Genomic DNA, 26,484 nt, shown 5'->3' with positions numbered 1-26,484 from the left:
CAGAAAAAAAGGAAATGACTGTGCAGTAAGTACACACTTGCTGTGCGGCCATTTCCTGGGGGAATCCTTACCGTCTCCTATTTAGGAGGCGGTAAGGGCCCCCACGCTTACCTGGTTGTAACCGGAGCTGCCTGATTACGGCCGGGTAAGCCCCCCCCCCCCCCCCCCCGGTGCTATAAATAAAAACAAATTCCCACTGCACTGGAAATGGGGTAGTGGTGGGGATGCCACTGCCACCGGCTCCTGCGGTAGGCCAGTGGTAGTGCTAAATTGGTGTGCACCTTAAAATGTGGTTAGCACATGAGAACAGACTACTGCGCAAATGCGTTACAGTGCTGTGCGGTGTTTTCCCTGTTGTTATACACTAAACCACACGCTTAAGAATTTTCAAAAAATATTTTTGGGAGGGGACAGGACATGAGTGGGTGTATTTGTGTTAATCTAAATGGTTAATGCACATGTAACACCCAAATTCTATATACAGAGCTTTAAGATCTGCGTGCTAATTTGGCCGTGTGGCTAAATTGTGTGCACAACTTAACTGATTAACAAGCCAATCAACACCGATAATTGGTACTTAACCAATTAGCGGCACTAATTAGCTTTAAAATTTACGTGCACAACTTTCTAGACATATTCTATAATGCGGTGCATATAAAAATCTAATGCATGCAGTCGAAAAGCAGGCATTGCCACAGGCGTGGAATGGGCAGGTAGTGGGCGTTTCAAAAAACTATGCACACTATTATGGAATCCACCCGATCTGTGCCTAACTTAGGCGCAGGTATTTAGGCCTGGTTTTAGGTGGCCTAATTGGGTGTGCCTAAATTTTAGTCATAAGGATGGCACATGTGCATATCTATAAACTATACCTAACGTTAGGCATAGTTTATAGAATCAAGCTAACCTGTGATTTGTTTTTGGCGTCAATTTTTAAGGCGCCATTTATTGCATTTGGTTCTTAGTGCCTCCTAAATAGTCTGTTATGTTTTTACAAGTCTCGCATGCTAATGGCAATATATTAGCAAACAACCTTCAAAACCAAAACAAGAAAATGCCCTACAAACCAAATGTACCAAACTTGCAGATAGTGAGTGAGAAAAATCCCTAAATTGGGGGCAATCATAAATAGCATGACTATAGCAGTTTTCTGTTTAATATATCAATAATCCAACCTACTGTTTAGGATCCCAAACCTGGTCCTGGAGGCACCTCAGCCACTCAGGTTTTCAGGATATCCACAATAAATATTCATGAGATAGATTTGCATGTAGAGGATGCAGTGCATGCAAATCTCTCATGAATATTCACTGTGGATATCCTGAAAACTTGACTGGCTGGGATGTGTCCAGGACCAGGTTTGGGAACCACTGGTTTAAAGGATGTAATCTTTATGCTGAGAGTTTTATAATATAGAATGCATTGCTAACACATTTCTAAAGGATAATAGTAACACAGAAGATTCTAATTTCTAGGATCCATTCTAGAGATTTTCTCCTTTCTTCGTGTCAGGAAGGAACTGTTTATGTTGGTGAAACAGAGCTGACAGTGTTTGATTCATTAACACTCTTCTCTCTATTGGGATAATTTCAGAGATTCTGAAATTATCTCTGTCGGATATTCCTCCTTGTAATAAAGTTTATTACTTGCCTAATACACAAAAGCGTGGAGAAATCTCTGAATCCCCTGCTATTGACATACAGAATTTAACAGCATTACTAGAGGATTCAATGACAGAAATATCATCTAGAGGGACTCTGATAGTATCTATGGTATTTGAACAAGATTTGAATATGTTCATGAAGCTGTATTTTAAATATTCTTCAGCCCTATTCTGTGGTCAGAAAATATGAGTTTATCCCAATGTTACTACGATGCTGTGGTGTACCAAGGGGGGGGGGGGGTGGTCCGCCCCGGGTGTACGCCGCTGGGGGGGTGGGGTGCCGTGCGCCGATCAGCGTCGTTCGTTTCCATGCTCCTTCTGCCCCGGAACAGGAAGTGTCAGGAAGGAACTGTTTATGTTGGTGAAACAGAGCTGACAGTGTTTGATTCATTAACACTCTTCTCTCTATTGGGGTCTGTGGAAAAAGACATGAATGCATCAGACTCTATGTGGTTCATCCTTTTCCAGATAGATGGAAAGTTATAAATTATAGCCCAAACCTGAGTAACGGAAGAGGCCTTCTTTCAAGTGACCCATACATCTATTGTTTGAGCACTTTGAAGAGGCTTTATAGGTTGTGCAACAATGGCTAATATAAGGGTAGATTCGGTGGCAAGATGGCGTCCTAGCTGAATTGGAGGAGGAGTGGAGGAGTGGCCTAGTGGTTAGAGTGGTGGACTTTGGTCCTGGGGAACTGGGTTCAATTCCCACTGCAGGCACAGGCAGCTCCTTGTGACTCTGGGCAAGTCACTTAACCCTCCACTGCCCCAGGTACAAATAAGTACCTGTATATAATATGTGAGCCACATTGAGCCTGCTATGAGTGGGAAAGCGCGGGGTACAAATGTAATAAAAAAAAATTCACGGACACTCTCTAACTGCTTGCTGGTAATACCTAAGATTTTCCTCCAATTCGTTATGCCCCATACGAAGAGAAAGGGGACAACAAAAGTGCAACCGCCAACTGCACTAACGCCGTCTCCGATCCAGCAAACATTAGATCGCTTCGTAAGAAGCATACCATTTGATTCTGGTTCGGCGAGTCCCGCATTGATTGACGACGAAGGAGCGATGCCAATCCAGGGCATCTACACTATCACCACCGGCGCTGAATCCCCCTCCTTGTCCCGCTGGAGCCAGACTGGAGTCAAGGGCTCAGCCTCAAACTGGATCCGAAGAGGTCGTTGATTTGTCCCTATCTGGCGGTTTCTCCCCTGGAGCAGCGGTCGAGAACACACTGGTGCAAGAAATGCCCCAAGAGGTGACTATGGAAGCTATTTGGACTGTTCTTCAGAGACTATTGAGGTGGCTAAATCCATGAAAGAAATGTCTACAATTGCAAGTAAGTTGACAATAATGTCTGAATCTTTCGATGAAGCTAAAAGAGAATCTGCAAATCAGTTTACCACTATAAAAGAAGAAGTTAATATTGTTAAAACAACTGTGGATTACTTAGTGAAGGATAAAATTTTGACTGCACGTAAAACAGAGCAAATAGAGAATTATAACTGATGTCTCACTCTCAGAATGTTGAATTTTCCTATATCACCAGCTTTGACACCTCGAGATTTTCTTAAGAAATATTTACAGGAGATTCTCAAATTATCTCTGTCGGATATTCCTCCTTGTAATAAAGTTTATTACTTGCCTAATACACAAAAGCGTGGAGAAATCTCTGAATCCCCTGCTATTGACATACAGAATTTAACAGCATTACTAGAGGATTCAATGACAGAAATATCATCTAGAGGGACTCTGATAGTATCTATGGTATTTGAACAAGATTTGAATATGTTCATGAAGCTGTATTTTAAATATTCTTCAGCCCTATTCTGTGGTCAGAAAATATGAGTTTATCCCAATGTTACTACGATGCTGTGGTGTACCAAGGGGGGGGGGGGTGGTCCGTCCCGGGTGTACGCCGCTGGGGGGGTGGGGTGCCGCGCGCCTGTCAGCATCATTCGTTTCCATGCTCCTTCTGCCCCGGAACAGGAAGTAACCTGTTCCGGGACAGAGGGAGCATGGAAACGAATGATGCTGACAGGCCTGCGGCACCCCCCCCAGCGGCGTGCACCCGGGGGTGAGGGGGTTCTTTTGCCAGGGTGGGGGGGTGTCCTTTCACCGGGGGGGGGGGGGGGGTCACGCTGCATGGGGAGGGGGGGCGGGGCACATCGGCGATCCGCCCCGGGTGTCAGCGCCCCTAGGAACACCACTGCTAAGATGACTCAGCAGAGACGAAAACAATTTCTGGCATTGAGAGATGAAGTGAGAACATTGGGTGCAACCTTTACATTGGCATATCCGTGTAAATGTATAATTCGCATGTCGGGAATTAAATATGTATTTTTCGAGCCAGCTCAACTAAAGACTTTCCTCAACGCTAAAAATCTATCTAGCCGAATAAGAGGAATAACTGAATCAGCGATAAATCTGAATCAATGAGAATGTAAGAACAGGACTATGCCAATTTGAAGCAAGATTTTTCTTTATTGATAATTCTCCTTAAATTTGTGTGGACCCCCCCCCCCCCATTTCTCTTATGGTGGTCTAAGGAAGAGTAAAATGATGTTTATGTGTAATTTTATAATTTTTCCTTTTATATATTCCTCTGTATTGCCTTACAAACTGGTTTTGTTTGTATTTATGTGAAAACTTAATAAATAAATTTTAAAAAAAGGGTAGATTCAAGAAAGGGTGTCACAAGTTAGGCACAAAAAAATTGTATTCTGGAACTGCAAAATTTGGCACTGAAGCCATTATAGAATCCTAGTATAAGTCTATATTTGATAGAATACTAGCCCACATGGGTAGCGGAATGCCTTTTTGTTTGGGGGGGGGGCAAGATCCACCCCAGCCCCAAGCAAGCTTTACTCCCAGCTCCAACATCTCCCCTTACCTACCATCACATAGTCATCCCCTCCCATGGCATATAGCATCATTCCCTATCTTTGAACCTCCCCACCATGGTGCCCAGAATTGCTTTCCTCCCCTCCCCCATAGTCTCCAGCACTTCTCTCCACCTCCCTGCTCTCTGTGACATGTTAATGCCTTACCTCCCTTCCCTAGGGCAGTCATATTCCAACTGGCACAGCACCAAAAGCACAGAGGCCAGCATAAGTATTGCCATACTGGGACAGACCGAAGGTCCATCAAGCTCAGCATCCTGAGCATCCTGTTTCCAACAGTGGCCAATCCAGGTCACAAGTACCTGGCCGGGGGGGGGGGGGGGGGGGGCGAGGAAGATGGAGAACTTGGAGCAATGTTCCCTCTTAGGACTGAAGTTGACATGAGTAAAAATTTTCTGTTACATTACATTGTGAGCACTTTTTACAGATAACGTAAACACTCACAGGGAGACTGGAAAGAATTCCATGAGCCATGCTCTGCATGCTTTCCCTCCTTGTTCACCTGTAGTTTACCTATGTTCATAGCTACTCTGAATTTTACTCAGATGTATAGTGCCACTTCAAAAAAAAAATAATAATAAAGGGACAGTAGGGGTACTTTTTAACACAGTAGGGAAGGACCCCTTCACTGTCTACCAGCTGCTGTTCTTCCAGTACCTCTCTTTTGGATGGTATTATGCACATCAATACACTTCAGGGAATTATCTACCACAAACATCAAAATAATATATGACAAAACAATGCAGCATATTACACAGAAAAGTATTTACAGTAGTCTGGAAATATATGTAGGTACATTAATACTTGCATCTCTGTCAGCCCTAGCTCACCCTTCCAGCATCTTCCCGTTGGCCACATGAACGTGAATCTCAGCAGCACTATAACAGAAATCCTGAGGTTACTGGCAACCATAAAATAATTTACCTATCAATGTTTTTGGAAGGTTGTCAAATGGCGACCAGTCTTCAGCTCAGCTGGCCTTTAGTATGCGGTTGAGTTATACAGCTAATATAGATCATTTGTGCTATCTCTATTAGCTGTACCTAATAGAGCTGCAGGCTGAGAAATGGGGAGGGCCACTGCTGCTCCTTGAAATCTTGGACAAGTCACTTAACCCTCCATTGATTCAGGTACAAAAAACTTAGGTCCCTGTTTACTAAGGTGCGCTAGTGTTTTTAGCAGGTGCTAAAAATTAGCATGTGCTAATGTGTAGACACCTATAGGAATATTATGGGCGTCTATACAGCATGCACTAATGCTTAGTACTGCTTAGTAAACAGGACCCTTAAATTGTAAGCCCACCAGGGACAGGAAAATACCCACTATACCTGAATCTAACTTGCCTTGAGCTACAGTATTATTGAGAAAGCTGTGATCTAAATTCAAATCCAAAATCCATTACCAGGCATTTCTATTACAACACTACAAATGTCACTCAGGACCTAAAGAGCAAGTCCACCATATCACAATAGCAGCATAGTTTCCATGAGTCACATACCAAGCACCTACTTAGGAAAACACAGCACCACAAACACTGCAATGGGTACTAGAAAATCAATAAACCCTATTGGAAAACTAAAGTGGATCCATCCTGCACTGTTAATGATAAACAGAAACCCATGTTTGTTTCACATACACAGAACACAGACAGACCATCACGCAGTATAAAATTAACCACAAATTAAAAATAAAAATATGTAGACAAATATTAAACAACCCTCAAGAAGCCACAGTGCAACTCTAGAGAAAAGGTGATGCATGTCCCCCTGTACTGTGCAAATATAAAGATGGCAGACATACATTTCAACAACTGACATATTCCAGTCACTACACTATAAGTTAACAAATACAAATAAAATAAATGGAAAATATGATGATGATACCATTTTATTAGACTAAGGGCCCGATGCACTAAACTTAACGAGCCAGCAACGTGGTTTTTAAACTGGTTCTAGCCAGTTTAGTGTGCAAGTAGTAAACTGAGACATGCACAAAAGGGTTCTCCGAGCCATTTTCCTGTCACGGTAGCAGCTAACAAAAATGGAATGCAAATGAGCTAATTACTATTATAATGTGAATGTGATGCGATGCACTATCGTTTCCGACCCCATGCACCATGGAAAATCTAACAGGAGGTCTGCACCTCTCGTTGGGGCTGCTATGAACAGGACCCATGCAGAGGAGGATGCCCATCGCAAAAATTGGAAGAAAAAAAACGTCCAAGTGCTCGTCAGGGACGTCCTTTCGAGTGCTAACACTTGGACGTCCTTCACTCGAAAGAAAGGACGTCCCTGATGAACACTTGGACGTTTTTTTTCTTTAGATTTTGTGATGGTTGTCCTTCTCTTGGACGCGTTTTTCTTACGACTAAGGTGCCCGAACCGAAATGACCACTGCTGGAGAGAATCGGGGATCGGGACGTGCGAGGATGTCCAAATCAAAACTATTTGGATGTCCCTTTCGATTATGCCCCTCCAGGTCTCTCTCAGCCAATCACAGCGTGTTTAGCTGACAGCTAAACGCGCTGTGATTGGTTGGGAGAGACCTGGAGGGGCATAATCGAAAGAGACTTCCTCGCACATCCTGATCCCAGATTCTCTCTGGCGGTGGTCATTTTGGGCACATAAGAAAAACACGTCCAAAAAGGACGCCCATCACAAAATCTGAAGAAAAAGACATCCAAGTGCTCGTCAGGGATGTCCTTTTTTTTTTTTTCAGAGTGACGTGTATAAAGCAGTCTTTGGCATGCACAGAGCAGCCAGCATAACGATTGGGAAAGGGAAATGGGACTTGATATACCGCCTTTCTGAGGTTTTTGCAACTACATTCAAAGCGGCTTCAACTGTGTTCCGTCGTGGGGCCAGCGAAACTTCAAGTGGGCATGTTGGCATGGTAGCAAAGGCGGGACGGGGACATGCGTTGAGATGGCCAGCTTCACCCAAAAATGGAAAAAAGAAAGCCGGCCTTCACGAGAATTTGGTCCGCTTTATTTGGACCCTTTTTTTTCAGGTCCAAGTCTCAAAAAAGTGCCCGAACTGACCAGATGACCACCGGATGGAATTAGGGATCACCTCCATTGACTCCCCCAGTGGTCACTAACCCCCTCCCACCCTCAAAAAAACAACTTTAAAAACTTTTTTGCCAGCCTTAAATGTCATACTCAGGTCCATTGCAGCAGTATACAGGTCCCTGGAGCAATTTTACTGGGTGCAGTGGACTTCAGGCAGGCGGACCCAGGCCCATCCCCTCCTACCTTTTACACTTGTGGTGGTAAATGGGAGCCCTCCAACCCCCCCCCCCGAAAGCCCACTGTACCCACATGTAGGTGCCCCCCTTCACCCCTTAGGGCTATGGTAGTGGTGTATAGTTGTGGGGAGTGGGTTTTGAGGGGCTCAGCAAGGTAAGGGAGCTATGCACCTGGGAGCTATTTTTATTTATTTTTTTACTTTTTAGAAGTGCCCCCTAGGGTGCTCGGTTGGTGTCCTGGCATGTGAGGGGGACCAGTGCACTACGAATCCTGGCCCCTCCCACAACCAAATGCATTGGATTTGGTCGGGTTTGAGATCGCCGACTTTGGTTTCCATTATGGGCATCTCTGACATTTGGCCAGCCCCAACCGTATTATCGAAAAAAAAGATGGCCGACCATCTTTTTCGAAAATACGGTTGGCTCTGCCCCTTCGCGGCGCCGTCCTCGGAGATGGCCGGCGCCGTTCGATTACCCCCTCTATGTTATCTAAGTCATTTAAAAGGGGCCCTTTATGTGTGAAAAACAACATTTTATGCATAGAACTAGACCCTTAAAGGGCACGTGTCTACAGTACTATCATTTATGCGCATAGGCACTATTCTTTAATGGCATCCATAACTTATGTAACATATTATAGGGGTAATGCATTTGATATACTGCTGTTCTGTGATGCAACCAAAGCAGTTTACATATTATATGCAGGTGCTTTCTATGTCCCTAGTGGGTTCATAATCAAAGTTTTTGTACCTGGGACAATGGTGGGTTAAGTGACTTTGTCCAGAGTCACAAGGAGCTGCAGTGGGAAGTAAACCCAGTTCCCCTGGTTCACAATCCATTAGACTATTAGGTCACTTCTCCACTCTGTAAATGCAAGGGGGTGGTGGACGAAGCATAGGTGGGATATGAGTGGGGCTCCCAGTTATACATGTAACTTACACATATCCCTATCACATTTAGGTCCTTACTACTACTACTTATCATTTCTATAGCGCTACTAGACGTACACAGCGCTGTACACTTCAACATGAAGAGACAGTCCCTGCTCGACAGAGCTTACAATCTAATTAGGACAGACAAACAAGAGATATGGGAATATTAAAGTGAGGATGATAAAATAAGGGTTCTGAACAAGTGAACAAGAGTTAAGAGTTAAAAGCATCATCAAAAAGGTGAGCTTTTAGCTTAGATTTGAAGACGGCCAGAGATGGAGCTTGACGTACCGGCTCAGGAAGTCTATTCCAGGCATATGGTGCAGCAAGATAAAAGGAACGGAGTCTGGAGTTAGCAGTGGAGGAGAAGGGTGCAGATAAGAGAGATTTACCCAGTGAACGGAGTTCCCTCGAAGGAATGTAGGGAGAGATGAGAGTGGAGAGGTACTGAGGAGCTGCAGAGTGAATGCACTTATAAATCAATAAGAGGAGTTTGAACTGTATGTGGAAACGGATAGGAAGCCAATGAAACGACTTGAGGAGAGGGCTAATATGAGCATAACGACACTGGCGGAATATTAGTCGTGCAGCAGAATTTTGAACAGATTGAAGAGGAGTGAGATGGCTAAGTGGGAGACCTGTGAGAAGCAAGTTGCAATAGTCTAAGCGAGAGGTGATAAGAGTGTGGATGAGGGTTCTGGTAGTGTGCTCAGAAAGGAAAGGGCGAATTTTGCTGATATTATAGAGAAAGAAACGACAGCAGTTATGCCAGGTCTATGGTTGGTGTAACTGCGAGTTTGAAGATGGTTTGGCACCAATGCGGTTACTCAGGATCATAGCTGTTTTTTGAGACTGCGTCTGAATTTGCTATATTCATTGGATATCTCAATGGTAATTGAATAGTCTTATAGAGATTTTGGTTTGAGATATAGGATACCATATCCAGAGCTTTTTTTGTAGACTCTTGGATCCCTGATGTAGGCCCTTAGGCCGAAACACGGTCCGTGTTGGATCCCAGAATAACTGAATAAAGGACTTTCATGTGTTTACACACCATTGTGTGGTTTTGTTTTGTTTTTTTTTGCTTTTCTTTTCCACTGTTTGACCATTATTTGTAACTGTGGGTTAGGCATGCTGATCCCGTGTAACACTAATATTCTATAATGGAACTTGGGCGTTCAGGTGCCATTATAGAATGGCTCATTCTGCATATCCTCGGGATGCCAAAATGAAGGCATCCAGTAGTAGAACTGCCTCCTTAAAATACTGCCCAAGTATATATACGCACCAAAGTGTACTCTACCAACACAGAGGAGCCGTTAATGTGCGCTTAACATGTGGAAACAGGTAGCCATACAGCCTCGTTAAAGGGTTCTGCAGTACTTTGCCTGCTTCTGTGTGTTAAACTGCATGTTACTGCATTTTTCAGATTTTTCCCTCAGGGAGTGTGCACACTTACTGTATGTTAACTGGCTAATGCAGAGTTAACATGGGGCTGCTTACTGCTTCCTAAATAGGAAGCGGTAAGTGATCCTGTGTTAACTCTCAACAGGTCCCGGCTGGGATAACTGTAAATATTAGCACATTTTAGTAAAAGAGCCCTATAGAACCCATTTTTTAGGTTATATATTTGTAAGCATTCCTGAAGCAGAAGTTGGGTGGAACTAGGACAGAATTGTGAACAGCCTCCGAACAAGTGTGAGGCTTTTCTGGTGAGGTGCTTTGACAGCATTACTTCTTAGGGATAATTTTGTAAAGGTTTTTCCATGTGTATGTCACTAACCTGAAGGTGACCACTGAACAGAGCTGTCCCGAAGGCTGGGGTCCCGTATGGCGGCAGATGAGTCACTGGATTGTGGGAGGCTGGCTGGGTAGACTTGAGCTTGCCTGGGCTAGACTGCAGCATAGCTGACTTTGCTGGAGCATTAGCTGGGCTTGGCTGGAGCTGAGCGGGGTCTGGCTGGAGCTTCCTCGAGGAGGCAGGCAAAGCAAAGGTGCCGATAGCACAAGGGACACCGGTTTTCAAGGTGCCCACCATGGCCATCATCCGGGTGCGTCTGATGTCCGTGAGCCCACGTGCCGAGTGTGTGCACGAGTGACATAGCGCCGGTCAGGCAGGCTCCTTCCATGGCTCAAGATGCGATGCTCCCAGCTCAATCGGTAGTGGTCCGCCCTGCCCGAGACCCGCAAGATGAGCTGGATGGGGTCACGGTATGGTGGAGAGGATGACAGTGTAAAGTCTGTTTTACGTGAGGAAAAGACATCTTCTAAAATTATTTGGTCATATACGTGTATACACGCCAACAAGATTATTATTATTATTAACATTTGTATAGCGCTACCAGACGCATGCAGAGCTGAACACTTGACATAGACAGTCAGTCCCTGCTGTATAGAGCTTACAATCTAAAAATACAGACAGACAAGACAATTAAGGGCGAGGGAAGTACTAGGTGAGAAGGAACAAGGGGGGAGGCAATTGAGTAGTAGCTAGGAGCCAAAAGCAGTGGTGAAAAGGTGGGTTTTCAGCACAGATTTGAAAACAAGTAGAGATGGAGCTAGACGTACAGGCTCAGGAAGTCTACTCCAGGCACAAGGTGCTGCGAGGGAAAAGGAACGAAGCCTGGAGTTAGCAGTGGAGGAGAAGGGGGATGACAAGAGAGATTTGTCCAGTGAGCGGAGTTCACGGGGAGGAATGTAGGGAGAGATGAGAATGGAGAGGTAATGGGGAGCTGCAGAATGGATACACTTACAGGTCAGTAAGAGAAGTTTGAATTGTATGCGGAGGCGGACAGGGAGCCAATGAAGTGACTTCAGGAGTGGGTTCCTGGGGGTATAGTTTGGGTGAGGCTCAAGAAGTGTTGCAAAGTATTTGATCAAATATTCAGTTATATGCATGGAGGGGCATTTTCAAAACGACTAAGTCAGAATTGGGACATCCTGCTCATAACATCCAAAAATAACATCCATTTCACAGCCATTTTTGAACAGGAAATATGATGGGGTTTCCTCTCCAAAAATACATGAGAACGTCCAAAACGAACAGCCACTTAAATTGAAGCATCTAAATTATGAATGACAAGAAACCAGGGACCAGCAGAATATAAGTTATAATAAAATGAAAAAAAAGGAATGAAATGAAGAATGTCTGGCAGCATTTTTTTTTCAAAAATGGCTACACAGAGGCCCTTGCAGAGCAGAGGGACGGACATCCTAGTGCTCACGTCAGTGGACTGTAAAAAAAAGAAACCAGGGCACCCAGGTTCATATCCGCTCCACAACTCTTTTATTTGAAATGCTGAGCCCTCCAGGAACAGGGAAGTACCTACTGTACCTGACTCACACCTCAATAATCTTTAGGCTAGCAGGTGTCATAAATATTTAGGTACAGTAGGTATATGTCTGTTTCTGGAGGGCTTACAATTTAAAGGAAAAAAAAAGAGAGACCTGAAGTGGAAATTGAACCTAGGTCCCTTGTTTTATAGTCCACTGTACTGACCACTAGACTATTCCTCAGCCTTTCTTTGTTAAGAATGCCTATAATACCTGATGCTGTCATAGAGCCTGGTATTCCTTTTGGATTCACTTTCGGGGGGGGGGGGGGGGCAGCAATCACTGGGGGGGATTCATGAGGGTCATGCCTTAATCCTTCCAGTGGTTAGCTGCTCTTTCAGAGCATCTTTTGTATCCTGGACGTGATGAAACGAGTCCTTCCATGTTAAATTGTACAGCGCTGCGTAACCCTAGTAGCGCTTTAGAAATGTTAAGTAGTAGTAGTAGTAGTAGTCTATATAAAAACATCCAATTTTAATAAGACATCTATATCGTGGGCTTAGCTAGATACCCAAAGTGGGTAGGCATGAGAACCCTGCTCCCGCCCGGCAAAGGGTGTCTCTCAACTCTCACCCCTCCTTCCTCCCCCTGCCCCTCTGTACCTTTTAAACCTTTTAGTTCTTCGTTGTCAGCGAGCCTTCCCTCTGACCAGACTCTGCCAATGGAGGAAGGGTGAGAGTTGATAGATGCCCAATTTCCTGAGGAGGATGCCGGGAGTCTTCAGCTGGCATGGCTTGAAGAGCTCTGCCAGCACATCAGAGATGTGCCACTGCTGGGTGGGCCTGAGCCCAAAGTGGGTAGGCCTATGCCCACCCAGGCCCACTGAGAGGGGGGACAGGGGGCAAAATTCCCCCGGCCCGGGCCTCCAAACGGGGACTGGTGCCGGGGTCTCTCTCTCTCCTGCTCCTGCCGGGACCCGAGTGATGGCATCCTGACAGGAGCAGGTGAGAGAAAACTCCAGCGCAGCGGCCGGGGCCCCCTTGGAGGCTGGGGATGACCCGGAGGAGTACCTCCAGCGCTGTTCTTCTGCCCAGCTGAGTGCACTGCTTTTCCTTTCAGGCATGCATGCTCTGTTTTGAAACTGAGCATGCCCTGAGAGGAAAAGCAGCTGCAGGGGCAGGCAATTGGCAGAAGAAAGCAGCGCTGGAGGAAGACATCATCTGCTGTTGGGGCCTCGGGATCCCCAGCAGTCATCAAGGTATTTTGCGGCAGGGATCTGGGGGGGGGGGGGGGGGGGGGGGGGGAGTGGCGGCGATCCAGGGGGTGCGGCGGCCCTGCCCTGGGCCTGGTGCAGTCTCTCTGCAGCCCTGGTTATGCCACTGATCTATACATCTATTGTATATTGTGTATTCAGGTAGTCTAATACTGTAAACATACTACTTTATCAGCAATTCACACACTGTCACAGGATGTAATTAATAGATTTTCCACTGAGGAATGAATTTGATTGTAATGTTTTGTTTTTTCTCCCTTTAGTGGAAGGTCAGAAACTAGATGAGTACGTGAAAACAGAAGGAGCCTGGATATTTGGTGTAAGCAAATATTTTTATGTAACAGACAATGAAGAGACATGTGCTTTAAAATGTGAGGCCGAACCAAAGTTCCTCTGCAGGTAATATCTATTTTTCTTTATAGTAATGTGCAATGTATGTAATCGATATATTCAAGTATGCTGTAATGTCAGCATAGGCAAATCACTTGGACGATTGGGTGGAAAATATGAATATTAAAAAAAACTATACAAAGTTTGTTTTCTGTATAACTGCCAAAATGTGACCAATTTCAAATTTATTCAGGACAATAATTTCTCAAATTTTATTGAAATTGGTCACGTTTTGACAGAGTTATGCAGAAAACAAGCTTTGTATTTTATATATGTATAGGAAAAGAATTATGTAAGTTTAGTTGAGGCAAACATAACCAGCTGTGGAGACTGTAATTCTGTTACCACTAATAATTCATTTTAGGGTTCATTTTGTCCTCCAGAGAATACTTGGGAATGTTTGGGTTTTGGTGATTTTAAACAAATGGTCATAAAAGGAGATATTTGGTGGTGAGATGAAGGGGTAATTGATGTTGTAAAAAAGTAATTCTAACTCATGGACTAAATATTCCTTTCAGCTCAATTCAAAAAATGTGGGGGCTATACAGCTGCATCTGATATTCATAATCAATTGCCCAACACCATAAAGTTTTTCACATTTTCAAAAACATTCCTCTTGTATCTGTTCTCCTTAGATATCCAAGTGTCTTGATATTTCTATGGTTTATCTTTAATAATGGACCTCAGTGGCACAACGTAAATATGTTAGCGTTTCATATATCAGAAGACCTGAATGCTCCCGACTCACGCTGTTGGCTCCTCATTGGTCCCCCTTTCCTTCCTACCTAATTTTTTCAAAAAAATTTCTTTAATAAGTATGTAAGTTATTTACCACTTCTTGAACTACTCATTGATATAACTACTACTTAGCTTTGAGTAGAACTTGATAGCAGTTCACTGTTCCCGTGTAACCCCGTCTCAATATGACCGACATGCGGCATGTTTCGCGATTGCTGCGTCAGGGTCTGAAAGCTGTAATTGAGAACCAATTACACATTTCTCTACACAAATTATCTATCTCACATCACAGTAATCTACTTATCAGTACTTACTCTTAGGCACACCATCACACATTCTAACTTCTAACATGGCTGCTGCTGACTCAAAATTTAAATGGTGCTGCCCCCATCCCAATCCAGGTACTCAATTACCATTATCAAAGTAGCGAACTCCATTCTAATTGGTTATTCAAGCCCCGAGGGGCTACTGTGTCTAAATTGAATATCCAGCGCTGTTTCTTGAAATTTAAAATCCTGGCTATATCCCCCACCCTCCCATCCTCCCTTGACTGCATCAATAATTCTCCATCTCAAATCTGTTATCCCATGTGCTTTCTCTAGCCAATGTTGGACCAGAGGGGCCAAAACCGTAGAAGTGTGTATACGCGATTTATGTTCTGACAGCCTATATTTTATAGGGCGAGATGAACGGCCCACATAGTTTGTCACAGGCAATAAATGGCATACACCACATTTCCAGTATCGCACGTAATATTCCTTTGAGCTGATATGATTTTTCGTCTATTGGGTACTGTCCAATTTATCCCCGTGACAGCTGAAGTGCACCATTGACAACAGGTGCATGTCATTTGTCCTGTCAGTTGTGGAGGATTATCATAGTCCATTCGCTTACAGGATAGTATTTCTCTGATGGTTTTACCCCTCCTATATGCCACTATGGGATGTTCTTGAAAACAAGGAGAAACAGTAATTCCCAATACTTATGAATCAATGTGGTCACAAACATAGCTACTTTATTATAAGGGAATATCGCCACCGGTCTGTCATCTGATTCTTTTACTTTGTATTGTAAGAGGAGGTCCCTACTAGCGAATTTTGCTCTACGATATGCTCTCTTAATGATGAAATAGGGATATCTTCTAGCCAACAACTGTTTCTTCAGTAATGTAGTGTGAAGCTCAAATTGATCTTGTGTAGAACAGTTGCGCCTTATGCGCAAAAATTGGCTAACTGGTAATCCTCTTTTCAGACTACAAGGGTGAAAACTATTGAAGTGTAGTAGTGTGTTTCTTGCCACTGGTTTTCGATATAACGTTGTTTGGATGAAATTATCTTCCCGATAGATGACCACATCCAAAAATTCAATTTTTTGCTTATCACAACTCATTGTAGAGAAGCAGTCAGAGGGTTCAACCAGGTCATGAATTCTTTAAGTTGTTCTATCGAATCTTCCCAGATAAAAAAGATGTCGTCCAAAAAACGACGCCACATTCTAATTTTTGCGATCCAATGTGACTGATACAAGAACTGTTCTTCAAAATTCGCTATGAACAACGTCGCTGCCGAAGGGGCTAATGAAGCACCCATAGCCACACCCTTGCGTTGTAAGTAGTATGTCCCATTGTTGAAGAAATAATTCTTCTTTATCACTAAGGTAGCTAGTTTAAGCAAGAAAGTGGTAGATAATCGTTGGTTAACATCTCTCTTATCCAAAGTCTCTTCTACTATGATCAACACTCATTCTGAGAAATTTGAGGGTACAATGACACAACATCCAATGATATAAATATGGATCTCTCAGTTAATTTGACATCTCTCAATTCACGCAATAAGTGTGTGTGGTGTCCTGGAGGTATGAGGTGACTTGACGGGCTAGAGGTGCTAGAAAATAATCCACTAACTTATTCAATGGCTCCAACACTGTTCCTCTTAAGGCCACAATCGGTCTTCCAGGTGGCGCAGTTAATCCTTTATGAATTTTGGGTACAAAATACAGACGTGGTGTTTTAGGGTGCTGAATCATTAAAAAGAACATCTCTTGTTGCTTTATCATGTTCTCCAAAAAGGCCAAAGTGACAATATCCATTATCTGTTCTTGTAATTCGAGCAGAGGATCACAAAGAAGAACCTCATAAGTATCTCCATCTGCCAGTTGGTGTAATGCCTCTTGTTGATACAGGAGTTGCAGTTGCACAGTTGTAGCACCCCCCCCTTATCAGCTTTTAATATCACCAATTGATGATTGTCTTTTAACTGTTTCAGTGCTGCCCGTTGACGATAGGTTAGGTTATCATAAGATTTAATCTGGTTTGTATTCTCAAAAATCCCTAAGTAATGCATAATTAAATCACAGAACACCTGAATAGAACAGCCCTATCGTCAACGGGCAGCACTGGAACAGTTAAAAGACAATCATCAGTTGGTGATATTAAAAGCTGATAAGGGGGGTGCTACAACTGTGCCACCGCGACTCCTGTATCAACAAGAGGCATTACGCCAACTGGCAGATGGAGATACTTATGAGGCTCTTCTTTTAACCAGAGTATAACGTGCGTTATTATAGAATATGGCTCTCTGTGTCGGTATTTAAGCCACATTTTCATTGGTGTAAATGGATGCACGTAGTTTTAGGTAGTAGGTACAGCTTATAGAATACACTTAGGTGGAAATGTTTTCAGTGCCATATATAGAATCTAGCTCACTGTTTCTTTTCTTTTCATTCTTTAAGAATGGTTTAGGTCTTTTCTGTCAGTTTTTTATGGCATTCCTTTCTTATAAATATATTTTATTTTAAACCACCTGGATCTTCGCAGGCTAGGTGGTATATCAAATTTTAATAAAAGTGGTTTAATCAGATAGAAGAGGTTTCAGCCTGTTTAAACTCCACAGAGTTGGCCAGCTGTCAGTATTTAGGGGCAATTAACTTGTAGTTCCACAGAATATCTGCTCTAACCGACCATTTGCAAACCTGCTATCCAAGGAATGGTCCGAGGGTGGAGTTTGGGCAGAGTCACTACTTAACCGGTCAGTCAACTAACCCCTAAAGTTAGGACCGCACATACTGTACTCAGATATCCAATAATGGAGCCCCAATATGGCCTGGCATTGAATATCCAGGGTTAAAACTCTTAAAAGCTGCTGACTGTTGCAGGCTGAATATTCAATTATTTTCTAATTCAACCACGTCCAAGGCATGGACACCTGTATGTGGAGTCCCACAAGGATCACCTCTTTCACCAACCATTTTCAACCTAATGATGATCCCTTTAGCAAAACTCTTATCAAAACATAACCTCAACCCGTATATATATGCCGATGATGTAACAATATACATCCCATTCAAACAAGACACCAAAGAAATCTCCAACGAAATCAATCAAAGTCTACATGTCATGAACACATGGGCAGACACATTCCGCCTGAAATTAAACGCAGAAAAAACCCGATGCCTGATACTCACCTCCCAATACAACACAAATGAATTCAACGCTATAAACACACCAATCCTAAACCTCCCAGTCTCAGAAACGCTAAAAATCCTTGGAGTCACTATCGACCGCCACCTAACACTCGAAACCCACGCAAACAATACAACCAAGAAGATGTTCTAAGGCATGTGGAAATTGAAAAGGATAAGACCATTCTTTCCAAGATTCGTCTTCCGCAGCCTAGTGCAATCCCTCGTCCTCAGCCATCTGGATTACTGCAACTCACTATACGCGGGCTGCAAAGAGCAAATAACGAGGAAACTTCAAACAGCCCAGAACACAGCAGCCAGGTTCATCCTCGGAAAACCAAGATACGAAAGGGCGAAACCACTACGAGAGAAATTACATTGGCTTCCACTTAAGGAACGCGTTACTTTTAAAGTTTGTACACTAGTCCATAAGATCATCTACGGCGAAGCCCCAGCGTACATGTCTGATTTAATAGACCTACCACCCAGAAACGCTAAAAGGTCATCCCGAACATACCTCAACCTCCACTTCCCCACTTGCAAGGGCCTGAAATACAAGACGCTACACGCGTCAACCTTCTCCCACATGAGCACGCAGGCCTGGAATACACTACCGCGCAACCTAAGAATGATTAACGAACAAGCTTCCTTCCGAAAACTACTGAAGACTTACCTGTTTGAACAAACTTACGGAAAGAACCAAAACACATAGAGTCCATACTCACTGTTCATCAATGCAACATACATCCACTTCAGATCCCTCATCCCGTAATCAATTGTCCCACTGTCACCTCCCAATGTTTCTATGTTGATGTCCCATTGTTATATTCCTAATGATAATCGAATGTATCGCACAACTCTGCACAATGTATTCCACATCCAAGTTGTTACAAATGTATTTCTACTATTCATATCTTATTGTAAGCCACACTGAGCCCACAAAGAGGTGGGAAAATGTGGGATACAAATGCAATAAATAAATAAATAAATAAATATTACCCCCTTGTGTCATCTGCAGATTTGATCACTTCACACATTCTTCCCTTTTCCAAATCATTTTTAAATATGGTAGAAAGCACTGGCCCCAGTGCAGATCCCTAAGCACTCCTTAATTTATCTTTCTCCATTTCAAAACAAAGATGCAATCGAATTAGAAAAGGTACAGAGAAGGGCAACCAAAATGATTAAGGGGATAGAAGGACTCGTATATAAGGAAAACCTAGGGAGGTTAGGGCTCTTCAGCTTAGAGAAGAGATGCTTGGGGGGAGATATGATAGATGTCTATAAAATCCTGAATGGAGTGGAAAGGATAAATGTGAATCAATTGTTTACTTTTCAAAGGCCAGGAAGTACATTTAAAACAAATTGGAGAAATGTTTTTTTACTCGGTGCTTAGTTAAGCTCTGGAATTTATTTTCGGAGGATATTGTAAAAGCAGTTAATGTAGAATAGCTTAAAAAAGGTTTGAACAAATTCCTGGAAGAAAAGTTTATAAACTATTATTAAGGTAGACCTATGAAAAGCTACTGCTTATCCCCGGGGGTAAGTAGCATGGAATCTTGCTACTTTTGGGGATCCTGTCGGGTACTTGCAACCTGGATTGGCCACTGTTGGAAACAGGATGCTGGGCTAGATGGACCTTTGGTCTGACCCAATATGGCTATTCTTATGTTCTTATGAGAAAACTGACAATTTAGTCCTACTCTGTGGTTCCTATTTTTTTAACTAGTTCCTAATTGACTTAGGACATTGCCTCCTATCCCATGGCTGTCCAATTTTTTCAGAAGTCTCTCATGTCAACACCTCTCATGTCAAACACCTTCTGAAAATCGAGGTACACTGTATCAACTGGCTGACCTTTATCCACATGTTTATTAACCTCTTCAAACAATGAAGCAGATTGATGAGACACGACTTCTTTTGGCTAAATCCATGTTGGCTTTGCCCTATTAAACCATGTCCATGCATATGTTCAGTAATTTTATTCTTGCACTGACGTTAGCTCTTAGACATTCAGTAGTTTCCCAGATCATCCCTTTAGCCTATTTAAAAAATTTATGCTATGCTGACCATCCTTCAATCTTTGGGCACCATAGATGATTTTAATGAAAGATTACAGATGACTAATACTAGATCTGCAATTTCATTTTTATGTTCCTTTAGCACTCTGGAGTGTATATCATCTGATCCGGGCAATCTACTGCTCTTTAGTTTGTCAATTTGCCCTATTACATCTTCCAGGTTCACTGTGAGTTGTTTCTCTTTCACCAAATCATCACTGTTTAACACTGGCAGCAAATTCCATAACTTGATTATTCATTTCTGCTCTGTTATCTTTTCTTCAACCTGAAGAGCCCAGATCTGTTTAGCTTTTCATCATAAGTTATTGAAACTTACCATATAAATAATACTTACCAGCACAATATATCTTAACTCTTACCCAGGTGACATCATGTCTTGATTATTGCACCTCTGTCTATTTTGGGATCAGATCACTCGATATTAAGCATCTTCACACAGTCCAAAACACAGTTATCAGGAAGCTCTGTCATGTACATAATTTTCTTCATGTCACACCCTTTTCACTTAAGCACTACTGGCTTTCAATTGTCTTTTGAATATGTTTCAAACTCCTTCATTTGATTCATAAAGCCCTTAATACAAGAACTGCACTCTACCTTTCTTCCACACTTATTCCCTTCACTGTCTATGCTCTTAGCATGAGCATTTTCTGATGATCCCTTCTGCCTCTTATGTGGCTTGAATCCACTAGGCAGGCAGTCTTCTATATTGCCGCAACCTGTCCGTGCAAGTTCTGATCCCACCCCTGCATGCTTAGTGGTTTTATATATTATGTAGAGCCTTTTGTAGGTCAATAGCTAAAATAACCAAAGAAAAACATTACATGTATATTTTTAAATTTGAATTAAAATACTGTAGTGTCAATTCATCCATACAAAGATCCCGTAACACTCATACTGCTTGGCTTCTACATAAACTCATGTAGCGTGAACAGTAGAGAATGACATGGGGACAAAGTTTGTCCCCATCCCCACCCCATCCCTGCAAACTCAAACTCCATCCCTACCCATCATGACTTCTACCTCCTAGTATCATGCATTATCCTTTCCTTAATGTTTTCAGTCTCATGCATTAATCCAATGGTCTCTAATATTCAGTGCTTTTTTTGTAGAAAAAAAGGTGCTGGTACTCAATATGGGCGGGGTCACCACATATGACCCCACCCCTATTATAACCACACCCACATTAGCCACACCCCTTATACCAGCCATGACGCATATAAACAGACATCATTGAAAATATTATACTAGTATAGGAGAAAAAAATAACATGATTTTTTTTTTTCATTATAAATAATTTCTGTAAGCTGTTACAGCTCCAGTATACCCAGTGCAAAATAAGACAGCAGATGTAAATTCTCAAATTGGACATATTCCAAACACTAAATTGAAAATAAAATGATTTTTTCTACCTTTGTTGTCTGGTGACTTTGTTTGTCTATCCATATTGGTCCGAGTCTCTGATTCTGCTGCTCTCTAGCTGTTTTCTTAACTCCGTTTCCAGGGCTTCCTTTCCATATATTTGTTTACTTTCCTCCTTTCTTCTTCATTTCTTGCCCTACATCCATAACTAAAAGCTGGGTCATCCTCTGTGGAATTGACTGGAGGAGGTATAACGTGGATCCAGCTTTTGCCTATTTTCTCCATCCATGTGCAGTTTTTCTCCTCTCTTCCCTTTCCCTCAACTCCATCCATGTGCATCTTCTTTTTTTCTTTCCTCCCCTCCATCCATGTCCAGCACTTCTCCTCTCTCCTTCCCTCCATCCATGTCCAGCATTTCTCCTCTCTCTTCCCTCCCCGTATCTATATAAAGCAATAATTCTCTCTCCCCTCTTCTCCATCCAAGTCCAGCATTTCTCCTATCTCCCCGCCAACTCCTCTATCCATCCATGTCCAGCAATTCTCTTCTATCTCCTGCTCTCCTCTCCATCCATTTCCAGCATTTCTCCTCTGTCCCCTGCCCTCCCCTCCCATCCATGTGCATCTTCTTCCTATCTTCCCTCCCCTCCATCCATGTCCAGCATGTCTCCTCTCTCCCCTCCCCTCCCATGTCCAGCGATTGTCCTCTATCCCCTGTCCTCCCTTGCCATCCATGTCCAGCGATTCTCCTCTCTACCCTTCCCTCCCCTCTCATCCATGTCCAATGATTCTCTTCTCTCCCCAGTCCTCCCCTTCCATCCATGTCCAGCGAATCTCTTTTCGCTGACCTCCCCTCCCATCCATGTCCAGTATGTCTCCTCTCTCCCCTGCCCTCCCCTCTCATCCATGTGCAGTGATTCTCCTCTGCCCCCTGTCATCCATGTCCAGCGATTCTCCTCTCCCCTTCCCTCCCCTCCCATCCATGTCCAGCGATTCTCCTCTGCCCTCCTTTCCATGTACAGTGATTCTCCTCTCTCCCCTGCCCTCCCCTCCATGTCCAGCGATTCTCCTCTTTCCCCTGCCATCCTCTCCCATCCATGTGCAGCGATTCTCCTCTCTCCTCTGCTCTCCTCTCCCATCCATGTCCAGCATGTCTCCTCTCCCCTGCCCGCCCCTCTCATCCATGTCCAGTGATTCTCCTCTGCTTCTTGTCCTCCCCTGCCATCCATGTCCAGCGATTCTCCTCTCTCTCCTGCCCTCCTCTCCCATCCATGTCCAGCAATTCTCTCTTCCCTCCCCTCCCAACCATGTCCAGCATGTCTCCTCTCTCCCCTGCCCTCCCCTCCCCTCCATGTCCAGGGATTCTCCTCTCTCCTGCTTTCCCCTCCCATCCATGTCCAGCAATTCTCTCTTCCCTGCCCTCCCTTCCCATCCATGTCCAGCATGTCTCCTCTCTCCCCTGCCCTCCCCTCTCATCCATGTCCAGTGATTCTCCTCTGCCCCCTGTCCTCCCCTGCCATCAATGTCCAGTGATTCGCCTCTCCCCTGCCCTCCCCTCTCATCCAGCGAATCTCCTCTCTCTCCTGCCCTCCCCTTCCCATCCATGTCCAGCAATTTTTTCTTCCTTCCCCTCCCATCCATGTCCAGCATGTCTCCTCTCTCCCCTGCCCTCCCCTCTCATCCATGTCCAGCAATTCTCTCTTCCCTGCCCTCCCTTCCCATCCATGTCCAGCATGTCTCCTCTCTCCCCGCCCTCCCCTCTCATCCATGTCCAGTGATTCTCCTCTGCCCCCTGTCCTCCCTGCTATCCATGTCCAGTGAATCTCTCTCTCCTGACCTATCCTGACCTCCCCTCTCATCCATGTCCAGCGATTCTCCTCTGCCTGCTGTCCTCCCCTGCCATCCATGTCCAGTGATTCTCCTCTCCTCTGCCCTCCCCTCCCATCCATGTCCAGTGATTCTCCTCTCTCCCCTGCCTTCCCCTCCCATCCATGTCTCCTCTGCCCTCCTCTCCTATCCATGTCCAGCAATTCTCTCTTCCCTGCCTTCCCCTCAAATCCATGTCCAGCGATTCTCCTTTCTCCCCTCCCCTCCATGTCCATCAATTTTCCTCTCTCCCCTGCCCTCCGTCCCCTCCATGTCCAGTGATTCATTCAAACCCCTGCCTGCCCTCCCTCAGCTCCCCGACTTTCCTTGAAATTAATTTACCCGAAGTCGCGGCGAACTGGCAGTAAAAACAGCTGGTAGGCAGGCAGGCTTGCCTCCTTGTCGCTTCCCTTTCCTCTCAGCACATCCCGCCCTCGCGGAAAGGAAATTACATCAGAGAAAGGTGGGACACGCTGAGAGGGAAGGGAAGCGACGAGGAGGCAAGCTTGCCTGCCAGCAGTTTTTACTGCCGGTTTGCCGTGACTTCAGGTAAATTAAAGATTTCAAGGAAAGTCGGGGAGCTGAGGGAGGGGAGGAGCACAAAAGGAAGGGAGCGGGCAGGTGAGTTGGACCTCACAAAAAAGGTGCCAGTACGCTGTACCGGCACAAAAAAAGCACTGCTAATATTTCTCAAACCTCACACTAACACTATTTGCTTTTGTCTCACCTAGAATGTAAACCACACTGAACCCTGGAAAGAGGATATTAGTGGTATACAAGAATTGACTTGAACTGAATTGAATACCCTGTTCTTGCAATTCTGTTTAAAATTATTACTATTACCACGGGTTTACCATGGGTTACCGTGCATCCCCATTCCCATGTTATTCTCTAGCCACACCTCTTCTTTGGAATACCCTGTCCCTTTTATTCCACTCAGAGCCCTGTTGCAAAAAAGTTCAAGCTATGCAAATGCCAAGTTGTGATTGACTCCTAAGCAGTGGCGACTGTGGCGTAGCCAGAAGGCAGTTTTTGGGTGGGCCAGTGGGCAGGTTGGGTGGGCATGCATTTCCTCTTCCCTTCCCCCAACCATGAACTTTAAAAAATTAAATACTTTAGCTGGTGAAGATCTCTAGCCCAGAGACCCCTGTTTAGAAAAGCACAGCAGTCAAAGGCAGTGCTCCATGCTAGTGACACTGGCTTCTTCACCATAGGCATGCTCAGTTCTCATGCATGACATTTTCCAATCACTAAATAGAAAATAAACATTTTTTCTACCTTTGTTGTCTGGTCATGTTATTTTTCTAATCATGTTGTCCCAGTCTCTGCATTCCTCTGTCTTCTCTTCTCTTAACTTTTTTTCCAGTATCCTCTGTCCATTTGACCTTTCTTCTCTCTCCATGTCCACCATCCATCTCCCTTCTGTGTCCATGTCTTTATCCTCCCTCTGTGTCCTTGCTCTTATCCTTCCCCATGTCCAGCACCTCACTTTTGTGACCCTGCTCTTATCTTTCCCTGTGGCCATAATCTCCCCCTATTCCTTACCTCATGTCCTGCATCCTGTCCTTCCTTGTGTTCAGAATCTTCTCCTATTCTTTCACTCATGTCCATCAACCCCTCTCTGTATCCAGTCCTTCCCTGCACCCATTCTTCCCCCCTCCGCAGTTCCTTCCCTCATTCCTTCACTTATCCAGCAACCCTTATCCAGCATATCTTCTATTTTTCAGTCCTCGGTGTCCTTCCTTATGCCCAATTTTTGCCTTCTTGTTCTCTGGCACTCTCAAGTCTTCCTGTCCCCTACAGCAGCTCTTTCCCCTTCAACCGCAAACAGCTCCTTACCCATGGTTACCACTAAACCCAGCAACGATGCAGTCTTTACAAGGTGGCACCGGACTTCTCAAGTGGGACTCCTGCCGTCTCAGAAACAGGAAGTCTGTGTCGGGTGCCGCAGAGCCATAATGTGACTGGGAGGTTCTGTGCTGCTTTCTAAGGATTATATCATTGCTGCGGACCCTTGAACGGCTAGATGGATACCATCCTTTTGCAGCGATCCTCTCTCCCACCCCTGCCGCAGCGCTTGCACTTTGTAGACGCGGTGTCCTGCTCTGGAGCCTTCCCTCTGCCACACTGATACAACTTCCTGTTTACACAGGGACACGGCAGAGAAGGCCCTGGAGCAGGACGCTGCGTCTGTGAGTTGCTGCCAGGCAGCGCCGATAGTAAAGTGCAAGCGCTGTGGCAGGGGTGGGAGAGGGTGAGAAAGAAATGGAGGTATGCTTCTGGGTGGGCCTGAGGCAAATTGGGTGGGCCCAGGCCCACCCAGAGCTACACCCCTGCTTCTAAGGGATTTCATTCACATAGCAGACTTTTAATAGGGTGGTTTTCCACTGCCTTCCCCATTTATCTTTACCCCCAACTGACTGAAAGTGGATGGATAGCTGATCAGTCCTAGACCAGCTATGTGACAGAAATCTCAGTGTAGGTTTCAAAATTCAGATAGTGAGCATAGTAGGCAAACAACCTAAAACAGTGTTCCTTTTAACCTGTGTGGGAGTCCTCCATCTACAGTCCTGCCAGTGGGAAGTGCTGTTTCACTGCCACATTTCCAACAGGCGGAGGACTTCCGGTATGCGTGTATTGGATGCTCCTGCATACCCCAGCATAAATGACCTTACACATTGGCCTAAGGCCTGAGTTTTAGCATCTTTTACTTGGTTATTGGACAGCTCATCATGCCCTTGGGAGTGATTTGGACTGCAACACGCTTGGGGCCAAGAATGCTGCTGAAACTGCCCAAACAGCAGTGAGAGAAGGGCATGCCCATTTCACTTAAGATGGCGCAGACAGCGGATAGTCCTAATGTGGCACTTATTGGAGATTTTGCGCAAGAAACCTTGATGATTTTCTTGGCTTCCCTGGACAATAAACTGAATAAGCTACATGTCAGCATAGAGGAAATAAGGGAGCACTTTGATTCTCACACGTGGTGCCTAGATGATGTGGAGTCCTAAGTGTTTGCCCAGGAGGATCTGTGGAGTGGCTGGATGAACAGGTCATGCGGTTGCAGGTGGACAATGCCCAGCTCCTGGAATGCCTGTAGGAACAGGAGAACAGGAGCCGGAGGAATAATATCAGATTGCTTGGCCTGCCCAAGGTAGTGAAAGACAGTGAATTGCTTCAAATCTTTGAGAAATGGCTTCCCATGAGTTTGGACTTGGAGGAATCGCAGGCCTTGATCACGTGCATGCAGGCGCACCAGCTTGGGCCATCAAAGCCCCGGGATGTGCAGCCCCAGCCT

At 44.5% G+C, this 26,484-nt stretch overlaps 1 protein-coding gene across 1 annotated transcript in view; it reads left to right on the top strand.

Moving 5' to 3' along the window:
* PLG (plasminogen) overlaps positions 1-26,484 on the top strand; it is a 180,287-nt gene that overhangs the window by 368 nt on the left and 153,435 nt on the right. Inside the window, exon 2 of the mRNA XM_030198063.1 lies at positions 13,557-13,692. Coding sequence (XP_030053923.1) covers positions 13,557-13,692 — 136 coding nt within the window. The remainder of the gene's footprint in view (positions 1-13,556; positions 13,693-26,484) is intronic.

This window comes from Microcaecilia unicolor, chromosome 3 (assembly GCF_901765095.1).
Source record: "Microcaecilia unicolor chromosome 3, aMicUni1.1, whole genome shotgun sequence".
Taxonomy (NCBI): Eukaryota; Metazoa; Chordata; class Amphibia; order Gymnophiona; family Siphonopidae; genus Microcaecilia; species Microcaecilia unicolor.
The sequence above is the reverse complement of the archived record's forward strand: the minus strand, read 5'-3'. Positions and strand labels throughout refer to the sequence as shown.